This window comes from Coenobita brevimanus, chromosome 6, assembly GCF_032717465.1.
Source record: "Coenobita brevimanus isolate Jiangsu-jjx chromosome 6, ASM3271746v2, whole genome shotgun sequence".
Lineage (NCBI taxonomy): Eukaryota > Metazoa > Arthropoda > Malacostraca > Decapoda > Coenobitidae > Coenobita > Coenobita brevimanus.
In genome coordinates, this window is record NC_136959.1 from 41,183,330 (window position 1) to 41,207,149 (window position 23,820).

General features: G+C 42.9%; 1 protein-coding gene across 1 annotated transcript in view; it reads right to left on the reverse strand.

Annotated features, from left to right (window-relative positions):
* The window catches only part of LOC145401040 (uncharacterized), a 142,107-nt gene that overhangs the window by 106,545 nt on the left and 11,742 nt on the right, over positions 1-23,820 (reverse strand). Inside the window, exon 2 of the mRNA XM_080273418.1 lies at positions 2,370-2,434. Within this exon, the coding sequence (XP_080129544.1) occupies positions 2,370-2,434 (65 nt within the window). The remainder of the gene's footprint in view (positions 1-2,369; positions 2,435-23,820) is intronic.

A 23,820-nucleotide genomic window follows, 5' to 3' on the forward strand; every position in this document is an offset into this window, starting at 1 on the left:
ACACAAACACCACTACTATAACTCCAACCAAACACCGTACTGTTTGGTTACAATATAAACTATCACCTTACCGCTACCAAGTTCGTCCATCGTAATTTGGTGAAAAATCTTCGTAATCCTGAAGTCGTTTGAAAGAGGTCAGTGGCAGGACACGTTCTTTTCTTACACTATTTCCTAACTAGCAGTTTGTTTTAGCATTCGTCTCTTGTTACAGTTGAGCATCTAAGGTGGAGAAATGGCAATTTTAGACCTAACTTAAATTATAGACTCCAGGTTTGAACTACAAAGGCCGAAATTTATATAAAAGACCAGCCAAATACTGCTAAGGACAAGGTGCACCTACTATTCCACTGCGTCTACTTTGCACTTGGAGCATGTCCTTCACTCTCTTCCCTGGCATATCATATTAATGGGAATAAGCCATAGGCAGAACAACACACCAACCTCTCTCAGTTGAGGAATATCAGCCAGCAGAGAAACGCAAGAAGAGGTGAAATATTAGGCAGACTTACACTTCTGAGTGTACAGTCGTATAGTGGAATATATATACACATAGAAAAATTTATACAAACAGGCATGTATATTTTGAGAACGAGGCAGGGCAGGGCGGCAGCACGTCATGAGTGCACGTCTGGCCTGGAATTAGCGAGTGTTCATAATTCGGCAGTGTAATCATCTAAATGGACCCACTCCGGCCCTCCCATGCTGCTGCCCCGCCCCTCTCTCCTCCTTTCCCTACCTGCCTACCTACCTTTCTCTTTTTTTCTCAACCCAATAAACTCTCTCTCTGTCCCTGTCTGTCTGTCTGTCTGTCTGTCTGTCTGTCTGTCTGTCTCTCTCTCTCTCTCTCTCTCTTTCCAGTGTCCAATAAACTTCTCCCTCTTTTTCTTCCATTCACTTCCTCGCCCATCCTCTTCCCTTCTCGTATCATATTGTCTGTTCCTATCTTGTCTTTCTCCTCTCTTGCTCCCAACTCTATTAAATTTCCCTCTTTTTTACCTTTCACTTCCTACCCCCTCCTCCTCTTTCCTTATGGCTTCATACTGTTTCCATTCCTACCTTGTTCTTACCTTCTTGTTTTCTCTTTCTCTCTCAATATCCTCTTTCCTCACCCCATCTCATCCTCTCTCTCTCTCTCTCTCTCTCTCTCTCTCTCTCTCTCTCTCTCTCCCCCTTCCTCCCACAATACATTTCTCTCTCTTTTCCAGGTTTTCATCTCCTCGCCCTTTCCCTCTTTATTTACTGCTTCATACTGTCTCTTTCTAACTAGTCTCCCCCCATCTCTCCCAATAAATTTTTGTATTTTTCTCTCTTTTATAGTCTCCCTTCTTCTTCCTTTATTGCTTTATATTGTTTCCTTTCCTTAAATGTTCTTCCTCCTTTCATATTCTCTTTTCTCCCCACCAGTAAATTTCTATCTCTTTTTCTCGCTGTTTCCTCCCTCATCTCTTTCTTTTTTGCTTCATACTGTTCCTGTTCCCGTCATGCTCTTCCTCTCTCTCTTGCTCTTCTTCTTGCAAACCCAATAAATTTCTCTCTCTTTTTCCTACATTCATTTCGTCCCTCTTCACTTCTTTTCTCACATATGTAATCTCTTTTCCAGGCTTGTCCGTCCTCTCTCCACCTCTTTTGGCTCTGTAAGCGGGGTAAGACCTTCTACTTGATTATAATTCTGTTCTCCTAGGATGGCTGTGAACCGACTCTCCGTACCCCGACATGTGATCAGAATGGACACTCACTCCAAGGTCTGTCGGTTGTATTACTAAAACTGGGAGCGTCATGGTGTAGACAGCCCTCTGATTTTTTAGGATAATTTCTGAAGCATGTGAGGATGGCATATTGACTATTCTGGATTGCTGCTGCACTACACTCAGTAACGTGGGGTGCACTCTGACGATATTTAAATTCCCGTTCACACGAGGATACACTGTCTGGCAGACTTTGTACGTCAGCAGACAAAGTCTGCGGACAAGGTTGTAATGTTGTCCACACAGTGCTATCTGGCCAGTCATGGTCGCTGGAGCAGAGTGCGGGTTTGGCTGACGAGTGACGACGTACTCGTGTGTGGTAGCGGTACGATAACTACAGCATGGTGCGTCGCAAGAAAGATAGGAAGGTATGTAGCATACTGATATCCCTGTGCGTGAAAAAGATGAGAACAAAACCACATAGAACACCATAGTGCAAAGAGTGGTTAATGAAAAGGAAAGGGTTGGGAAGTCATGTGACCATACTACGTGTACTGCAGGAGGGGAATAAGAAAGACTTCACCAATTACCTGAGAATGGACCCCAATACTTACCATACTCTCCTTGCCAAAACAAACCCATACATCATCAAGCAAGACACCAATATGAGAGCTAGCATACCTCCAGAAGGTCGTCTTGAGGCTACCCTGATATTTCTCTCCATTGGATGCAGCATCAAACTGACCCTGTGTTACGAAAAAGAGATGTGCATGCATACACGGAAATCAACCCAATCATGGATTAATATTACAATGATATGATTTAACACTGCCCCTCTCCCGGTGACGACTCGAGGTGCCTGGAACCACTGTCTGACTCTCTTCTTCTTCACTTCTGCAACATTCGCGGCCTTTCATCTAACTTTCGCTCTGTTGAGCACCACCTCTCCTCCTCTAAACCTCACCTTCTTTTTCTGACGGAGACTCAGCTGTCTGAGGCAACCGACAGCAAACCCTTTTCGGTATCCTCCTACTTTCTCTATACTCATTTCAAAGCCAAAGGTGGCTGTTGTGTATACATACGCAACGACTTATCTTGCTCTCGTGTTCCTGAACTTGATTCTTCTGAATTCTCCACACTCTGGCTTCGGCTTTCCTGTCATTCTCTGACTAAATATATCTGTGCTGTTTACTTATCCCCTAATTCTACTGACTATCAAAATTCTTCGACTATCTTACTTCTACGATGGAACACATTCTGTCCATTTCTCCTTTCTCTGAAATCTCCATTCTTGGAGATTTCAATGTTCACCACCACCTTTGGCTCTCCTCTCCTTTCACGGATCCACCTGGTGAACAAGCCTACATCTTTTCTATCCTTAATGACCTAGAGCAGCTTGTACAGCACCCTACCCGTATCCCTGACCGCCTTGGAGAGAGCTCCAACATACTTGACCTCTTCCTCACAACTAATCCTTCTGCTTACTCTGTTAATCTTTTCTCTCCGTTGGGCTCCTCCGATCACAACCTTATACCTTAACCTGTCCTATCACTCCGGTACGGCTGTGGACCCTCCAGGGAAACGTCGTCTGTGGCATTTTGGAGCCGCGAACTGGGAGGCCCTCAGGCAGTACTTCTTTGATTTTCCCTGGAATGATTATTGCTTCCATGACCGTGAGCCATCTGAGTGTGCCTTGCGCATTACGGAGGTTATTCTCTCGGGCATGGAAGCATACATTCCTTTCTCATATCCTTTGACTAACGCAAGAAAGCCTTGGTTTAATCACGCTTGTTCTAATGCTGTCCGCAACAAGGAGAAGGCCTACAAAAGGTACCGGAGCCAACCCACCCCTGAATCACATCATCTTTACCTTTCTGCCCGGAATCGTGCTAAGTCTGTTCTTTGCTCTACTAAAAATAATTTCATCCATACTAAATGCTCTCAACTCTCCAACTCGAATTCTTCCCGCTCCTTCTGGCACCTTGCCAAAAATCTTTCTAACAACTTTACCTCATCATCCTTCCCTCCTCTTTTCTACTCTGATAGTTCTGTAGCTATTTCTTCTACTGATAAAGCAGATCTCTTCACACAGACTTTCTCCTCCAATTCCACCTTAGACGATTCTGGTGCTGTTCCTCCATCACTTCTCCCCTCTGACTTCCTCATGGCTGACATTAAAATTTCTTCAGTTGATGTATTTTCTGCCATCACGGGCCTCAGTACTAACAAGGCATATGGGCCTGATGGGGTCCCTCCTGTTGTTCTCAAGAACTGTGCTTCTGTGCTTACACCCTGCCTAGGCAAACTCTTTCGCCTTTGTCTGTCAACTTGTACCTTTCCTTCTTGCTGGAAGTTTGCTCTCATTCAGCCAGTCCCAAAGAAGGGTGACCACTCCCAACCCTCCAACTATCGTCCAATTGCTTTAACGTCCTGTATTTCAAAAGTTTTCGAGTCAATTCTTAATAGAAAAATTTTAAGGTATCTTTCCTATCACAACCTTCTTTCCGATCGTCAGTATGGGTTCCGTCAGGGACGCTCCACTGGCGATCTTCTCACCTACCTTTCAGACTCCTGGTCATCCTCCTTTCGGGACTTTGGCGAAAGCTTTGCCATTGCACTTGACATCTCAAAGGCTTTCGATCGAGTCTGGCATAAATCTTTAATTTCCAAACTGCCCTCCTACAGTTTCTATCCTTCTATCTGTGCCTTCATCGCTAGCTTCCTTTTTGGTCGTTCTATAGCCGCTGTTGTAGACGGCCATCGTTCTTCTCCTAGATCTATCAACAGTGGTGTTCCTCAGGGCTCTGTCCTATCACCAACTCTCTTCCTTTTATTCATCAATGATCTTCTAAGCTGTACATCTAACCCTATCCACTCATACGCTGATGACTCCACCCTTCACCTTTCCATTCGGTTCCCGCAACGCCCATCTCAACAGTTACTTCAAGAAACAAGGGATGAGGCTATGGCACACCTAATGTCTGACTTGGCTCGTATCTCTGACTGGGGTAAAAATAATATGGTTGTCTTTAATGCATCTAAGACTCAGTTCTTACACCTATCAACCCGACAAAATCTTCCACAGGTATACCCATTAATGTTTAATAATATTCAGCTTAATCCTGCATCATCCTTGAACATGCTTGGGGTTTCATTTACTCAGGACTTATCTTGGAAAGATCATATTACATCTCTTGTAAAATCTGCTTCCAAGAGATTGGGTGTGCTAAGCCGACTCCGCTCTTTCTTTACCCCTGCACAATTGTTGACTCTATACAGGGGTTTTATCCGCCCCTGTGTGGAGTACAACTCTCATGTGTGGGGAGGCTCCCCACATACAGCTCTTCTCAATAGGGTGGAGTCAAAGGCTTTTCGTCTCATTAACTCTCCTCCTCTTACTGACTCCCTTCAACCTCTGTCTCTTCGTCGCACTGTTGCATCTTTATCTCTTTTCTATCGCTACTTTAATGGTCACTGCTCCTCTGAACTGTCTGCTTGCATTCCTCCACCTCTACGACGGGCGCGTAGCACCCGTCTGGCAGCAAACTCTCATTCCTTTTCTGTCCAACTCTCTAATGCAAGAGTTAACCGTTACTCCCAGTCTTTCATTTATGCAACATGTCAGCTCTGGAACTGTCTCCCTCTATCTGTATTTCCTGCTGCCTATGATATCCAGTCTTTCAAACGCAGTGTGTCCAGGCATCTCAAAATTATCGGATCTTGAATTTGGCTCTCTATTGTATTTTGTTTTTCTCTTGGAGGGAACTGTTAATGCGGGCTCATGGCCTTTGGTTCCTTCTTCCTCGCATTAAAAAAAAAAAAAAAAAAATATGAACATACATCACCCTGCCCCACCCCTACTCACCGCATCCCTCCCTCTCTCTCTCTGTCTCTCTCTCTCTCTCAAATTGTTTTATAATGTATTGCTTACGTATGTAGGTTTAGCAGTATCTATTAAAATTGCAGTCTTTTTTCATATAGATACTATATTTCCCTTTAATATAATATTTTCTAATTCATTAGCACCTGGCAGCACTCTTGTTTACAATCGTGTGTCTGGCAGCAGCGTCACTCCCCTGGCCACAGACAGTGTCTCGTGTTTTCGCTCAAACTGAATCACGAACATTTTTCTGATCTGTCTACAGACAAATGCGATGAGTCTGTCATCGAACAAAATTCTCGCTTGCGTCTGCAGACACTGTATGCTCGTGTGGACGGGGTTAACAATTACAGGAGTTCCATACACGACCGTCAAAAATTAAGGGATTCACGCATTCAGTTTATACAACACGGACTTGCGTTCTTTTTTCTTGTCCATCTTACCTGCACTGCCCCTAAACCTCTTCACTATATCCTCTCCTTTCTCCATTCCCTCGTATGTCATCACTTACTTTCTTCACTTCTTTCTACCCTCTTACTTTATCTCAATACTTTCCCTTCCACGTTGCACCTCCTTCACTTCCCCTATCTGCTGACAATTTCTACATAAGCCTTCACTGTTTCTCTTGTCTTTCTGTTCCCTCTTTCCTCTTGTTCTTCAACAACTTCTCCATTTTCTTATACCTTCTTCCTTTATTACTCCCCACTTCCACACTGTCCCTCACTCCTTTACTTCTTCCTCATCTTTCTCTTTCCCCTCGGCCTTAATTGCTTCCCTTCTTCACTTCCCTCTCCCGCTCTACCCTTCCTCCTCATTACTTCCCTACCACAAGGCACTTTCCCCTTCCTTTACCCCATAACAACTCCTCTCTGAAACTATCATTACTTTCCCTCCTGAGTGCTTCAGATTAATGTCTTTTTCACTGTTTCGCCTCCCCATTGTCCCTACTGCTTCCCCCTCTTTTCTTCTACTGTCCCCTTTCTCCAACTGCTATTTCCCCCCTCTTATGGCCGTCTCCTCCCTCCTACTGCTGTCTCCTTTCACCAACTGCTGTCTCCTCTTTCCTACTACTGTTTCCTCTCTCCTGCTGCTTTTACCTATCTCCTATACTGCTGTCACTTTCTCTTACTGCTCTCCCCCTCTTTTCTGCTGTGTTGTCCCCTCTCTCCTGTTCCTATCCTCTCTCCCCTGTTGTCCCCTTTCCCCTAGATGGCCCTCCTTCCTTTTTTCCCTTCCTGTCCTGCTGTTGTCCTTCCCCATCATCTCCCCACTCTCCTGTTCCCTTCCCATAATCTTTGCTCTCTCTTTTTCCACCTCACACCAACTGCTATCTCTCCATTCTTCTCCCCTTCTCCTTCCCCTCCCTCTCTCGTCTTCCCTTCTCTCCTCCTCCTCCCCTCTCCTCTTCCCGGATAATGTCAGGGTCCATGCGAGTGGCTGGAGTCAGGTCTTGTACAGGAGGGTCTGGTCACATGATTACCCTATTACAAATCTCTCGGGACGGCTCCTGCACATTCAGTTGATCCAGCCCATGTCTGACTTTTCGGTCTGTCTGCCTGTCTCGGTGCATTATTACAGGTATGCAAGTATATATATATATATATATATGTATATATATATCTATATATATATATATATATCTATATATATCTATATATATATATATCTATATATATCTCTCTCTCTCTCTCTCTCTCTCTCTCTCTCTCTCTCTATATATATATATATATATATATATATATATATATATATATATATATATATATATAGTATTTCTCTCTCTCTATCTGTGTCTGTCTACCCGTGTTTCGAGGCATATGTGCATATCCTTCTCGATGTGTGTATACAGGGTATGTATGTACAGTATGTTTATATGTATGTATGTTTGTATGTATGTACTCGTATGTATGTATCTAATGCATACTTCATTTTTCTATATTCTCTTCCACTTTTCTTCCCTTTCTTTCAACCAGTTTCTCCCTCCGTTCCAGCCTGACTCAGTCTCATCGTAAAGGTTTTATTATTTCACTTTCCACTTATTTTTTACGTACAGCCTTAATTTCCTGAATCTGGTTATAATAAGGTTAGTCACCATTTTAATGCAACTTTGCAATGTATTTTTTTTTTTTTTTTTGTGATTTCCCTTCATGTCATTTTAATAACATTATGATCATTAGATTTTTATTTCATCTTCATAAATGCCAGAAATTACCAGATCATTGGCTGTTTATTTTTTCAATGTGTTTTTTCAAATGTTGCTGGAAACACATTCATATATTCTTTTAACAAACGTTTCCACACACACACACACACACACACACACACACACACACACACACACACACACACACAAAATAATCTTTCAGCTGTCGCACTGGAAATTTTCTGTCTTTTCATTTTCAAATTAATCTACAATGTGTACACCATACCGCCTAAAGGTGAAATAAAACTGACTTACTGACTGACTAAAGTATCTCATTTGGCCCTTTATTCCCTGTCATTCTTTCCTTCTGCCTCTTTCATTTTTCTCTCTCCCCTTTTCTCTACTGCACTCTCTTCCTTCTTTCTACCTCACTCACCCTGCCTCCCTGCTACACCCTAGAGAACACACCCTAATCTCTCCCACACTGAATTCTGCCAGTCTTAGTCCTACCTAATAGCGTCCTGGGTTAGGTTAGGTTAGGTTCGAAAGACAGCTTCATTCTGACAACCACACTCAGCCAGCCACACTGACAATCATACTCAGACAACCACACTCAGCCAGCCACACTGACAATCATACTCAGACAACCACACTCTGACAGCCACACTGACAGTCATACTCAGACAACCACACTCAGCCAGCCACACTGACAATCATACTCAGACAACCACACTCTGACAGACACTCTCGAGACAGCTACTTTCAGACAGCCACACTATGGATAAAAAAACACTTGAAGGTTTTATACATAAATCCCAGTATTCATGATCAGCGTACTCAGTTATCACTGCACTCAGACCCAACCGCACTCAGACATGTACTATCGCTCAAAAAAGTATCCTTACCCACGTGAACGCAGGACTCCACAATGAGTAGAGCGAGTATCGGTTTTCCAAATTTTGTCGTCCGCTGTGTCAGAATGACTCGCGTCACTATGGTATGGATACTTTTTTGGTCGATAGTACGTTCAGCCATGCTCAGGTAACGTTTCCCTCACAGCTTTACGCAAATGCTTCAACATTCAGACCATCATGCTACCACATTCAGACGCAGTCACATTTATACGTAATCCCACTCACACATGCCAACACTAAGGCACCAACGCGATTCACCACTCACTTGCACTTACCCCAGAACACAGCACACTCTGATGCAAGAAACGCGCTTTGTGTGTGTGTGTGTGTGTGTGTGTGTGTGTGTGTGTGTGTGTGTGTGTGTGTGTGTGTGTGTGTGTGTGTGTGTGTGTGTGTGTGTGTGTCCGACTCTGTGCAAAGGCTTCAGGGCCAGTTTCTCGGGGGCAGTGACCTATCCCAAGGCCCAGTAGCCCTCCTACACCTCCACATATCACCACTTCGGCGCTAACACTCACCTTCCATACTGAATATATGCTAAGGCTGTTTCATACAGGAATGGTTATGGGTATTAGTGGGGGTACTTTTACATGTCGGCGGGTCTTCTGGTAGATCAGGAAAGTCTGTTTTCATGAAATTCAAATGCTTGAACCTGGGTCCATTAGGACTGCAGGCCGCCTCTACCGAGTCAGCCACCACCTCCCCCAGCTGAGTAGTTCCGGTAAATAGTGCTAATACACTGTCTCCAAACTGCCAGTACCTAATAAGATTTGGCTAAACTAATCAGTCTTTCACACCACCACAACACCCACTCCCCAAACAATAACATTCACCACCACCACAACCACAACCACCACGCCCAACGCATCACCACACCACCACTACACTCACCCACCACACAACCACACTCACGACCGCCATCACACAAAACCCACGGTACCACATACTCATCCATCATATCATTATAATCACCCATCACACTACCGCAGTCACCCATCACATCACCACACTCACCCACCACAGTACCACACTCAGCCACAGCACCACACTACCAAACTAGGTCACTATACTGCCATGCTTACCCACCTCTTCACCACCCGGCCCTCCTCAGTTACCAGCTTAGATTCGGGTTTGGTGGAATCACCGATAACACGTGTCCCGCTTGTACAACAGGCCAGCACAACGTAACACACATCACAGAGCACTGTACAGCAAAGGCCACGCTAGGACGCAGACACAACAAATACGCTGTGAGGAGCGTACGTATATGGGACGACCTCATAGGGGCTGCTACTTACTTGCGATTGACGGGTCTGTTGGGCTAGGGTTGAAAGGGGTTGAGCAACAGTAACAACTCCCCCACCCCCACCATACCACCACACTCACCCATCATATCACTGCATTCACCCATCACACCACCACACTTACCACATCAACCATTTACACACCACAACCACTACACAACCACACTCATTCATCACCATACAACCACACCCATCAAGCACACCACCTCACTCACCAAACCACCCCATTCACCCACCACACCACCCCATTCACCCACCACACCATCACATTCACCCACCACACCACTACATTTACCCACCGCACCACCACCGCGCCACCGGCCTCACACCTTGCCTGACAGACACCTGAAAAACTCGCCAAACTGATCTCATAAAATTTGAAGACAATAGCTGCACTGAATGCAAATGAGGGACAGTTTTACAGTGACAGATAAAAAAACAATGATGGCTGGCTGTTAATATAATAAAAATGTAACTACTGTAGTTTTATAGATATCAAAATATGAAAATTCATCACCAGTGTTAAGATGGTTTTGCATATTATGAAACTGGTAGTTCGTCGATTCCTTTGTTTCCTTTAAGTCGTCAGAAATAAGAGAAAAAAAGATAAGAAAAAAGAAGACGGAGAGAGTCAAGAAAAGAACAGAAGAGAAGAGACGCGAATAGCGATGCCAAAAACAGATTCAAAGGTCGCTGTGGTTGACCTCAAAAAGTTATTAGAAAGTCGCCAAGCCAAAAAGTTTGTAAACAATCGCAAAGAGACAAGCTAACATTGTTAAACTTGGCAAAGATTCCTTTAAAATGTCCCTAAATGGGAATAAATATATCTAAATTTAGCTATAAGACGCTCAGATAGTGGCAACCTTTGTTCAAGAAGAGAAGACAAGGAGAAAAGAAATGGGAGGAGAAAGAAAATGAGAAGCTGAGGGAGAAAGGAGAAGAGAAAGTGAGGGAGGATAAGTAGAAGGGGAAAAAAAAGAACGAGAAGGAGGAGAACGAGACTGAAACAGACAGAGGCAGACAGACAGGCGTTGGCGAGAAGAGAAGAGCAAGGGGAAGAAAGTGACACGCGATGGACGTGGGAGGCAACCAAAAGCTAATCTTTAACCAGGGACACTAGAGTAACAATAAAAAATATTCATCAAAAATAAAACGAGGGCTTTGATAACTTATTCCCAGACGCCATAAAAGCGAGTGACGTATATATAAAAAAAAAAAATGTTGCCAGATTGAAAAACTGTGCAGTCAAGGGAAATTGGTAGGAGATGAATTCACTTTAAACTTAATTAACTGACACTTCAAACTCTCAAGGCTGATATTAAAACTGCGACACGTAAAATAAAAAAAGTCAGCATTAATCGAAAAAAAAAGGCCTTTCATATTTTAGAGAGTGTGATGCCTGTAACGCAAGAGTTCAGGTACAGTAGTTTGTAAAATGCTTCCTCTGAATTTTATCTGAGTGTTCAGTAGTGTTAACTCCTTCATTACAATGATCTATTTCTATTCTTGCTACCACTAGACGAGTTTATTAAATTTAGGAAGACAATGTTGGCTGCATTTAACCCCTCAAATTCGAAAAGTCTATCGTAAAGTGAATAGAATACCCAGGAAATACCAGGAAAAACGCATATACAGTATGGCGTCCTAGGGCTAAAGAGTTAAGTGTGTGTGTGTGTGTGTGTGTGTGTGTGTGTGTGTGTGTGTGTGTGTGTGTGTGTGTGTGTGTGTGTGTGTGTGTGTGTGTGTGTGTGTGTGTGTGTGTGTGTGTGTGTGTGTGTGTGTGTGTGTGTGTGTGTGTGTGTGTTGCCTGCTTACCTATATACCTAACTGTTTATTTATCTATCTACCTACCTACCCACCTACTTACCTATTTAACGACGTTACACTCGAACTACTCAAAACTGTCATGTCTTGAGATTAGCTGAGTGAGCTGATAAAGAGATAGTGCAATTTTCAACCTGCCTACCTACAGTACATACAAACCGTCTACACCCCACCCGCTTATCATGTCATGTTCATGCCAATATGCAGTACCTACCAAAACATACATTAACATCTCCCCAACTAGCACGCATTTAGTTGCTTACCACATTTTCTTCAGCTTATATTCACATACCCTCCCATCCACCTACTGTCAATACACCCACCTTCCTGTTCCACTTGCCATACACCTATTTACTTACATATATCAGTCATCTATCCATATTTTCATCTAAACAGATCCACTTATCTGTTCAGCCACCCAGATATCCCGCCTGCTATCCACCCATTTACCTCACCTACATCTACAAGTATTAACCACCTATTCATCCGTCCACCTACTGTACATTCACCTATCCATCCATCCACCCATCCCACCTGCTGTCCATCCATGCATCTCGCCTGTATCTGTGAATCACTAATCAGTCAATCTATTCACTCTCCTAACCCTTCTATTCAACTCACGTTCGGCAACAATCAATTCTGCTTCAGCGTGTGTCGGAATACTTACTAACCATGAAAACTGTCTCTTCCTCATCCCCTTCCATCTACTCCATCACCTCCCTAGCTTCCCGCTTACCTTCGATTTTCCGTCTCACCCATCTAGCCACTCACCCATCCACCCGATCCACTTCCACACCGACCAGTCCGGCAGGAGTGTGTGAGTCACTGTAACTAACTGTCCCCAATCATATATTATTTCCTTCCACTTACCCTTTCATCTCTAACAACCACCTGCCCTCCCACTTACTCCCTCACCTACCCTCCCACCCACCCACCCACCTAACCCACTCCCACTCAGTCCAATCCTGTGAGTGTGTCGGGCGGGATAACTGGATAATGAGCAGGCCAGACGCCACGATTAACCTTGTTATTGTCGAACCCGCCCCACCTCAATGCCTCATTACCGCTTAGATGACGGACGGCCAGAACGATACTTCTAACCATTAATTTGATTCCTTAGGTTTTTATTAATGAGGCTTTTTATTTTATTAATATCTTTTTCTTAATTTTGTTTGTTATCCTGTTTTCTCTTATTATGATCCTATGATAGACTTTCCTGTTATTGCTTTATGTGACAGGTTTTTGTGACATCCTGTGCTTTGTACTTATTTCTTGAGAGACTGTGGTACCTCTTTCTGATACGGTTTTTCTCGTTAGTAATACCTTTCTAGTTTCAGATTTTTTTTTTTTTTTGTTATACCGGTAGTTTCTTCTGTACTGTGCGAGGCTTTGTGTTTTAGTGTTTTGTGACAGGGCTTGTGTTGCCAGGTCTGTGTTTTAGTTTTTCTTTTGCTTAATTTTTTTGGGGAAAAGTTTGTGTTTCTAGTTTCTCCGAGAGGCTTTTTTTTTTTTTTTTTTTTTTTTTTTTAGCTGCCTCTGTGATAGGCTTTGAGCTTTAGGATTTTTGTGGTTTTTTGGGGGGAGGGGGTAGTTTTTTGACCCTTCTAAAATTCAGGTTTTTGTGGGTGTTTGTGTCTTCTTGTGTTTTTAGGTTTTCATGTGTCTGTTGCTTTGCGACTGGTAGAGTATTTACAGTTCGTCTACTTAGGCTTTTATGAGAACCTTGTCTACTTGCCTCTGTTAGTTTTTTTTTTTGGTAACATGCTCGTTTTATTTTAGCATGCCCCTTTGGCTTTTACCTCCTTCAGCTTAATGCCCCAATTTAATTTCCATTATGCTACCAAGAGTCGATATTTCCTTAAGGTAATCTTCCAGTAGTGAAGAGGCCAATAAAGTTTAAATCCAACATTACCAGTTCTGTGAGTCTCGCGTAAGGTGAATAAAACTGTCAAGGAAAAGTATGACTGAAATGAAACTTAACAAAGCCTAGCACAATAGATGCCGATAACTTTGGCCTTGCCCTGTGACCCTGACTACTGACTGATGATTCTCAAAATCAAACCCCCTCGTTTTTTAATTTTTGTCCAAATCAGATCAAACTTGATGAAACTCCACTTGTCATGTGGCAGTGCCTTTTTCTCTCGTTATAAAAATCGATAGGTCAACCTCTTTGCAGGCCATTAACTCTTCCGTTAAGTACTGTCTAAATCAGACCGATACTGCTTTAGTTGTTTTATTCACACACTGACAAACATGGGTCGAACTTTGACTTTGCCCTGTAACCTTGATCTTTCATCGACTGTTCTCAAAATCGAGCCCCGTCGTTCACACTCTATCTTCAACCATTCTACCAAGTTGTTCTAAATCAGATAAACTCTGTCTGAGTTGACCTCGCCATGTAACATTCAGTTTTGATTTATTGTTCTGACCCTCAACCCTGGCACGCAGTCCACTATACCTCCTTTATTTAGATATAAACATACAAGGTTACATAATTACATACACAGTTAATGAATGTCAGATATTAAGAAGTTTCTCAGCATTTAAAAAAATAAGACGTCTGGTTGAAAGGTCGTGTGTGCCTTTGTGTCCATTATTCTTTACCTCCCTGTTTACATATCCTTCTCTCCCGTAACTGGTATCATCTGATGATTTCTCTCGTCATTATTAGCTTTTCGTTTTTGTTCTTCACTGTTTTTTGCATTTATGCCTATTCTCATCTTCCACACTTTCAAACATTTTTTTTTTTTCGTATTATTTCGGCCATATACTTCGATTTGAATTTCTTACATTCCTTGTTTGTCCTACACATTTACATTTGGTCTGTTTCATTACTCATATTTTCACTTTCCAGTACCTATTTACTGTATTTCGCTTTTAATTTCGGTCCTTATTTATTCATATCCTTTATGTCCTATAATTTACACTGTCTGTCCACAACTTCAAATTTCTCCATCTTCTTTCCTTCATATTTTATTCCTGCCAGTCATTTAACTTCCCGTTTCACCAATTAACCCTTCGCTCCAGTCGTCCCACACTAATAACTTTTTCATCCAGTCTCTCAGCAGTCCAACAGTCACGCTTATATCACCACTCTACACATCCTACATCTTTCCTTGTCCATTTACCTTACCTACTACCATTCTTATTTTCATTAAAAGTAGCCAGTAAGCCCAGGGAATATATGACAGTTAAAAAAAAAAAAAAAAATCTCTGCTACTCAAAGAGATGATTGTCCCACTCTCTTCGCAAGAGCAGGTAAACTCCAGGAATCGTGTTGACATGTTTCAGAAAATATGTTTGTATAGTCTGAACATTTTTGACCTCATTAAATCCTTTTAAATGTTCAAATCTTAAAAAAAAAAAAAAAAAAAAAAAAGAAGGTGTCTGGAGTTTAACAATCATAGTACTCACTCACCCACTAACTGATCGTCCGCTCGGCCTGCCAACCACTTACCTGCAATATAACCTACTATCTCATCTAGTAAATCTAACTAGTTCACCCCCTTTACCTACTCATCTGTATATCCCATCCATAAAAACAATAATAATCCATCCATCCATCCATCACCTAATCCTACGTTGCCCCATGAGGAGCGTAGGAGCCCGGGGCTAGGAAAGTTGGTCCTGACATTTAAGATGAGAGTGACCAGCCTCACTCATCCCTGAGTGGCATTACATGAGCAATATACCCCAACCACCCCTTGGATATAAACCTTCACCGGCTCAATCCGATTGGAGCACCTTATTACCCACTAAACCACCAGGAGCCAAAATTTGGTTATATGGTTACCACCCAGCGTAGTAAATGATTTCCTGGTGTACAGGAAACAATAATAATATTTCACCTAATCTTTGTATCAAATAACCATCCATTCACCAAATCTTACCCATTCTATCGAACCTCGCACACATCTATGCACCAAAACTTACCCTCACCTCTGCAACCACCCATCCATACACCCACCCAACACACATCCCACCCACCCATCCATCAATCCACGGAACACACAAACCCTCTCCACCCTTCCCTCCCGCCCAACACCCTGCCAGCCACAACAAGCAGCACTAATTAACCCGGCCAATGTACGCGTCCGCATAAGTATAGTTTCTTGGTTCATGTGCTCCAGGTCGTTAAAGCAAGGGTCCTCCAGTGGCGATTTTGTGTGTGTGTGTGTGTGTGTGTGTGTGTGTGTGTGTGTGATTGTGTGTGGGGGGGGGAGATCGGGGGCATACATTTCCTCGCCAGACTGATACGCTCTGGGGCAAAAGTTCGTTTTCACACTTAGTTACTTTCTCCCAAGGTGAGAGAGAGAGAGAGAGAGAGAGAGAGAGAGAGAGAGAGAGAGAGAGAGGGAGAGAGAGAGAGAGAGAGAGAGAGAGAAATCGTCAATGTGCAGGAACATAACTTGACTCCCACGGTTTAGGAATATTACCCAGCAGAAGAAAGTGAAAGGCAGAAAAGGTACAATACTAGGCAAAGTCTTGTTCCTGATTGTAGGCGTGGATGGAATTGTTCGCCTGTACGGTTTAGCCAAGTCACTGAAAGAGGCGCAGGAGTCTGATCTGGTAGCCAGTGAATGATAATAATTGATAATCATATAATATAAAACCATCATTATCACACACACACACACACACACACACACACACACACACACACACACACACACACACACACACACACACACACACACACACACACTCACGCAATCAACAACTTCAGTTTCTAGTACCGGTATCAAACGCAAGACCGTAATTGCAGGAAAAAAAACAAAAACTAGAGCCTGGTAGTTGTCAGTAAGTGGTATTAAAGATTAAGATCAAACAGTATGGCGGTGTAAAATTCATGGTGTGTGGGATAAAAGCACTCTGGTGGAGTACTGCGAGTGACGTGGTTAATGCTGACCACGAGAATTCACTACTGTATACATCTGAACTCAGTGAAGCCCATGACACTCAACAAGCGAAAGCACCGCGATACACACACACACACACACACACACACACACGCACACAGGTAAATTGTGAAATGACTCTGCCTACAAAGTAAAACTTCAAAAGTGACTCAAGATAATTTTCTAGAAATGTCGTGATCAGTACATGAAACATTGAGTAAATACAGTTGACTTCTCACATATACTGTACTTTACGACTACTCTCATAAGACTACTTTTTGAGATGATGAAATTATAGCAAACATGAAATTTCTTTGGCCAATATCCCGGGAGGAACCTGAAGGAGATTGTTTACTGATCATCTGTGGCCAAATCAGAATGAGCCGCCATGACGACAACAAACAACAGACACAGACTCTCGGGTCGTGTTGTAGATCGATAGGAAACTTTGCAGCACATCTTCCCTAGCATATTTTGTTCTTATATTACACCCACAGCTTTCTTTTATTCTGACTAAATCGTTTTAATATCCGCGCAGTGTTCATCAGTAATATAAAAGAGGATACTGTGGCAATGTGCAGAATAAATCACTGAGGAAGAGGTACCACGAAACCTCCAAAGCCACTTACAATACGACTCCTCCTGACCAGCTGACTTTCCACAAGCAATTCACACAATAGATCTGTCAGCGCGTTCACGCCTCGCCGGGAAGACCCAGTCGGATGTATTCTTGGAGTAAGATTTCTAATGCCCCTTCCTTAGGAACCTAGTTTATCACACTTTAATATTCTATGAAATGTTATTCATGCGCAGTGCTGCGAATATCAACGTGGTTTGCATACATACTGAGTTGTTGTTGTTGTTGTTATGGCTCCTGGCCCATCTGAACGTAAACCTCGTGGACAGCAGGCTGAAGTTACCCCCGCCCCCCTTTTTTTCTTCAGTTCACGATCCTCCTTTTCCACAGCAGGATAAGGAGGATCGTGAATTGAAGAAAATGGAAAATGTGAGTGCGTTTCAGTACCTGGGTAGTGCGATGAGTGAGGATGGAAGTTTTGAGGGTGAAGTGCTTGAAAGAGGACAAGATGGTAGAAAGGTTGCTGGTTCTTTGAAAGTAGCGATAAGAGCTGAGAAGTGAGCACGGAAGTGAAAAAGTTACTGCAATACAGCATTGTGATACCAACTTTACCGTATGGGAGCTTGGACCTTGTTGGAAGGACACAAGTCAAGAGTGAGAGCAGTGGAAATGAGTTATTTGAGAAGAGCATGTAGAGTTACAAGGAGAGACTGACTGACGAATGAGGAAGTGAAGGAGCGTTGTGGTGTGGATGTGGATGTTATAGGAAGCGTTAAGAGAAACACACTGAGGTGGTTTGGCCATGTGGAGAGGATGGGGAGCGAGAGACTGACGAGTAGAGTGTACTGTATATGAGTGAGGTGGAGGGGGGGAGAGGGAAGGGGAGGCCAAGGATGAGACGGAGGAATGGAATGGAGAGGTATATGAGAGAGGGGTGTGTGAGCTGGGAGCAGGGCAGTGAAATGGCGGGGGACACGGCGACATGGAGGCGTTTTGTTTGTGGTCACCTTTTGCGGGATTAAGACGTCTGGCAATAGATAGATAGATATACGATTCGATTCTCCTTTTGGGGATAGAGTAGAGGCTGGGGATGTAGGTAACCGGGCAGGACAGCGGATTTGCCTAGTTATGTGGGTGCCACCAGGCAAAAGTGTCCGTCTCCAGCACTACATACAAACATTAAACAAGACAGTACTGACGTGCTGCTATTGTTGTAACCCAAGGCTCATCTGGACCTGAACCTTCTGTGTTGCAGGTAACTGGCTACCTCAATAGGTCGCTACCAGAGATCTTTCGTTGAAGTTATATTCAAGGATTGTCTATGCTGTGACAGCGTAGTGCACAAGTTCAGTACTGATTTGTGTACTTAATGTGTGTGAGGGGCTGTATTACAGTGACGGCATGATGGACTGTGAGTGGTATTTTGTGCTGTCTAACAACGTGATATATGTAAAAAAAAACAGGTAAGAAAGATGTACGTCCTTAGCTAATGAGAATACTGGTCTGTAAACACACTGCTGCCACGGTGGGCAATGAGGCGGAAACTGTGACCTGGCATTTACAAGACAAATACTCTATGAAATAACACTCCCAGGATTCTATGAGTTATTTCCAGCTAAATAAAGTCGTTTGGAGTTAGCTGGAATTGAAAACCAGAGTTGTCCTGACAGTGAGAGGGTTAATGGAGATAGCATCAACACTTTGAGGCTCCTATACTTACTCTCAGCTGAATAAAACCGTCTGGCGTTAACTGGAATAAAATACGAGACATGACACGACCATGAGAGGGTTAACGATTCGCTGTTAATTTAAAATTCAAGATCCGTCGGTAACTCTGCGAATCATCCTTCCGCTTTCGGCTTAGTACACAACATAATAAAAAAAAAAAAAAAAATAGTCTCAGACGCATCACGAAGGAGCGAAGACAACGGAGGCATATGTTGCATGCTTAATCCCTTCTGCCCGACTACGTTATCTTTATTTTGCTGCTAACAGACTATCTAATTCAGCCTGGAGGAGAAAAAACGAAAAGGCTAATCCCGCCCAGTTAAAAATTTTCAATCTGAACAATATCAGGAGGCAGGAAATAATTTTAAAAGGCTGTACTCCCACTGCATGGAATCAGAGGTATTATAAAAAATGACAAGGGATGAATTGGAACTTGACAAATTAATACTGCCATAAGAGCCTCAAAAGAATTTATTTCCTTGCATAGAAACAGCGGCGTCTGGAATGAATAAGCTCTAGTTCAACAAATGAGTGTGTGGTAAGGGTCAAGGTAATGCTACACGATTAGTGGTGGCTGAGCAACGATACAGACTTGGTGGTGGTGGTGAGACGGCCATGTTGCGCTGATGTGTACATTATCAACGCTAGCGTTTTGTTGGTTAAAAAAAAAAAAAAAAAAAAAAAAAGGCACCACCATACTACTGTCGGTCAAGGCTGTGAATAATAATAAGATAAAGTAAGACTGAAAAAGTTTTGAATTTCATGCGAAAGCCTTGGACTCAATACTTCACCAAAACTAAGGAAGTGTATAGTACTGAGTCATTATATGGTTCAAATTACATGAATTGTTCGTTGGAAGGATTCAGATATAACAGTGAACACTCAGTTACTTGATAGTTATGTGCCCATTCCGATGGCGGCAGTCTAGAAGTAATGTAACAGGAGAGGGTAGAGGGGCGAGGAGCTGGGGGTAGGGAGGGGGGAAGAAAGGCCAAGGTGTGGGGAGTGGGAAGGAGGGAGGGAATGAGCCATCTCTCCTGAACAGATTAGAACATTCACAGTGATACATAAAAGTTATCTCACATAAGAAATAATAAGAGTTTGCTTTGAAAGTATATGATTAACTCGACAATCGACACTATGTATATATCAGCCAAAAGGCCAATAACCTTTATTTTTAGCTGCATACAACGTCCAACCTCTGTTCCAAGTTTCACTGTTTGTACAAGCATTCCCACGTCACGTCACTCATAAACTTGAGAAACAATACCCAAATTCAGATTTTCGGTCACTGGTTAATTGAGAGAGAGCAAGATCGTGTGGTCAGTGGTGATGATTCAGATTGGATTATTTTATTACTCTGTTATTCAAGACAGTGAGTCGACGGTTTGACTGAAGGAGAGTGAAAGGAAGTGTGTCACGTTTCATTGGGTATTCTCCTGTTACCTCATCAAACTTGTCTATTTTCCTCTCATGATTTATGAATTCTCTTCACCCCATTATACATCCAGGAAAAAGGTTTGTCAGCTGTTTCACTGGGTGTAATTTCACACTTAAGACACGTCCGTCACTTTCCTCTCTGACGTGTAGTATTATATTTATATTTTTCTCCATCCATCTATCTCTCTATCTATCTACCTATCTCTATCTTTCTCTATCAGTCAGTCTATCTATCTATCTATCTATATCTATATTTATATCTACATCTATCTATCTATCTGTCTATCTATCTATATATCTATATCTATCTATCTATCTATCTATATACACACCATGTCGATATTAAAACTCGATATATGACGTTATAGGCGTCCACACTTGGAAGTATGATAAGTGTTCAAACGACCAAGCTTACTAATGTTATTTTACCTGAAAGAAGAAATGTGCCATCCCACTTGCCTGGTATTAATACACCATTTGCAGTGATCCATCTTATTTCAGAATGTCTACATTGCCAGTATAGAGGCTTTGAACCTTCATGCTAAAGGCTGGCGAGCACATATACTTTTGTGCTCAGTTTGGCTCTCTTTGGTTACTTTTAAAAGTATAATGGTAAATTTTGAGAAAAATCACTTTGGTAAGAACTATTACTTTTTCAAACGTTTTCCAAGGATGTGCACAAATCCGGTGAAACTTAAACGTATCATAGATTATTCTGCTTTGATGTCCAGTCTCACGTTACAGGCCTTTATTCAGGAATATGATGGTAAATTTTGTGAAAACACTTATGTACCGCCTCTTACTTTTTCATAAGCGTTTCAACGATGCGCATCGGTTCGTCGAAGATAAGTTTTAATCAATGTGGGGATTTTTTTTTAAATATCTCTTTATTTTTGTAACACGGTGGCGAATTTTGAGAAACTTCACTTAAGTGTCGCGTACAACGTTTTCACAGGCTTTTCAACGATGTACTTAAATCCGTTGTAGCTCAAACTGTCTCCAGTATTATACAATTTTGGTGCTGTGCGTGGTATAGGCGTCCACAGGCTCCCTCGAACAATAACATTAAAGAGAATTTTAAAATGTAATACACAAAATAAATCGCCGTGGAAGAGGTATAGTATTCAGAAATTTCCAATGGCACTTAAAACACGACCCTCGGACATGTCGGTAATAAGTGACAAATGTTACCAAGACAAGTTTGGCCGGAGGAAGAACGCGGAAGTCTTGGCCGTAATGAGCCTTGGCAGGGAGGCAAACACGACAAGCGGTGGCCACGGGAAAATCAACACTGAACGTAATGTCAATGTTGCTGCTGTCTTAGAAGTAACTTGCAAAAGTTTTTAAAAAGGCGTAATTGCTTTTACACAAGCGAACACCGAGACTCGCTAATGTTGTTTGACCGAAACATTAAGAAGGACATGAGAGTTCCTTAGTGTTTACCAATCACCACCAGGTCATGGTTTTACATTTATTCTAGCTCTCTCTAGATGATTTTATTCAGCGTGAGAGACTTTCCGGACCAGGGAGGATTGATAACTTTTAGATTATTTTCAGCAGTTCCATCAATGCTATGGCGTTCTCCTAAGTTACTGCAAATAATGCGGTGGCAGCAAGAACAATGCAAATATTACGTCAGTCATCGAGCTGAGGAGGCCAAGACAAGCGCTCTCAAGGCAGGTCTGGTCCCTGAAGACCAAATCAAGACATGTGATCTTCCAATTGGCAAAGGAAGAAGTAAATGTGAAACAACTGCAGATCAACGGAAAGGTCAGCATTTTCATCTCCAAAAATATCTTGCAGGAACACAGCCACGAAATCAGAGCTAGGAATTATGGTTTGGCAGATTAATAATACATGGATACCAAAAGTTCCGTACGGATTATTAGCCATTCTCCCCTGGAATCGATGTTATTACCAGAGAGAGAGAAAAAAAAAACTGCAGGTTACAGCAGTCAAGTGTAAGAAAAATGTGATAATTATATACTATATGCATTAATTTCACACACACACACACACACACACACACACACACACACACACACACACACACACACACACACACTTTAATTTTACACACATGCGCGCGCGTACGCACATGCAACTGCAGATGTACAAAATCTTTGCAAACTGCTCAGTGCGACATTTCATACTTCGACGTGAAGCAGGTGAGGGACAGGCGATGAAAGGTGAATGCGGTGGGCAGGGAGGGGGGGGGGACGGGGACACAAGGGTACCCTCACCGCACACCAGCCCCGCCCCACCCCGCCCTACCCGTAATAATACCGAAGGCTGCTGCAGAGAACGAAAGACATCAGGATGGTCATATGAGGGTGATGTTGAGACACACGAGTTACGGACAACTCATTACTCCTCTGGAGAAACTTACTAGCAAAACCGATCAGGAATAAAATTCTGTCTTTACGTTTCTCCACATCACCCTCCTGTACTGTAGGCTGGTCAGTGAAGGGTGTGGGTGACCTGCCTTTTACCGCACTGATGGTGGTTGTGTTCCGTGCTTTGGAATTCAGTGGTAACGGTTGGTCGATACGTCATGTGGCTTGACTAGGGTTTAATAGTAATTGAAGTCATGCGGGTTCGTTTGACGAGCGACCCACGAGACCTCTGGACAAAAGGCAGAATTCTAGGTAGCATAGGAGTCTTCGCAACACCTTTTCCTTAGCGAATTATTTTATTTTTATACCGATAGTCTGTATCAATGAAATACGAGTGGTGCTGAGAGGTACTGCTAGGAAACCCATAAAATCACCTCGAATACAACCCAGCATCTCTTTATCCTTGCCTCGTTCCAACCTGCTAGTGAAACAGACACTAGCATTTGTAAATCGGCGGGTACATGGCTTACTCTGGAGTGCCTCCAAAGTCATTTATCCTCTCTCTCTCACTTGATCATACGTCCTTGAGTCTGGGTTGGAAACGCAGTCGTGGTGGACATTGTGACTTGGTGATGGTCGTGATCCCTTTCATGTGACCAGAGTTTAGATCATGTTGTATCATACCTCTAACAAACAGACAGACCTGATGCACAGACATATAGGTAAAACCGTATTTTAAAATTCAGTTCCTTACACGCCCTCCTTTACAATTTGTATTTAGCCGGCATGAGAAAGGGATGACTTTGGTTGTCCATCTTACTCCATGAAAAGTCCCTCTCTCTCTGTCTCTCTCTCTCTCTCTCTCTCTCGCCGCGCGCTCGAGCTTGTGTGTGTGTGTGTGTGTGTGTGTGTGTGTGTGTGTGTGTGTGTGTGTGTGTGTGTGTGTGTGTGTGTGTGTGTGTGTGTGTGTGTGTGTGTGTGTGTGTGTGTGTGTGTGTGTGTGTGTGTTGAGGGTGGGGTATTGGGTGGGGTAGGGGTGGGGAATATGAAAAGCTAAGGTGAGAAGGGGGAATGTTGAAGGGGACAGGGAT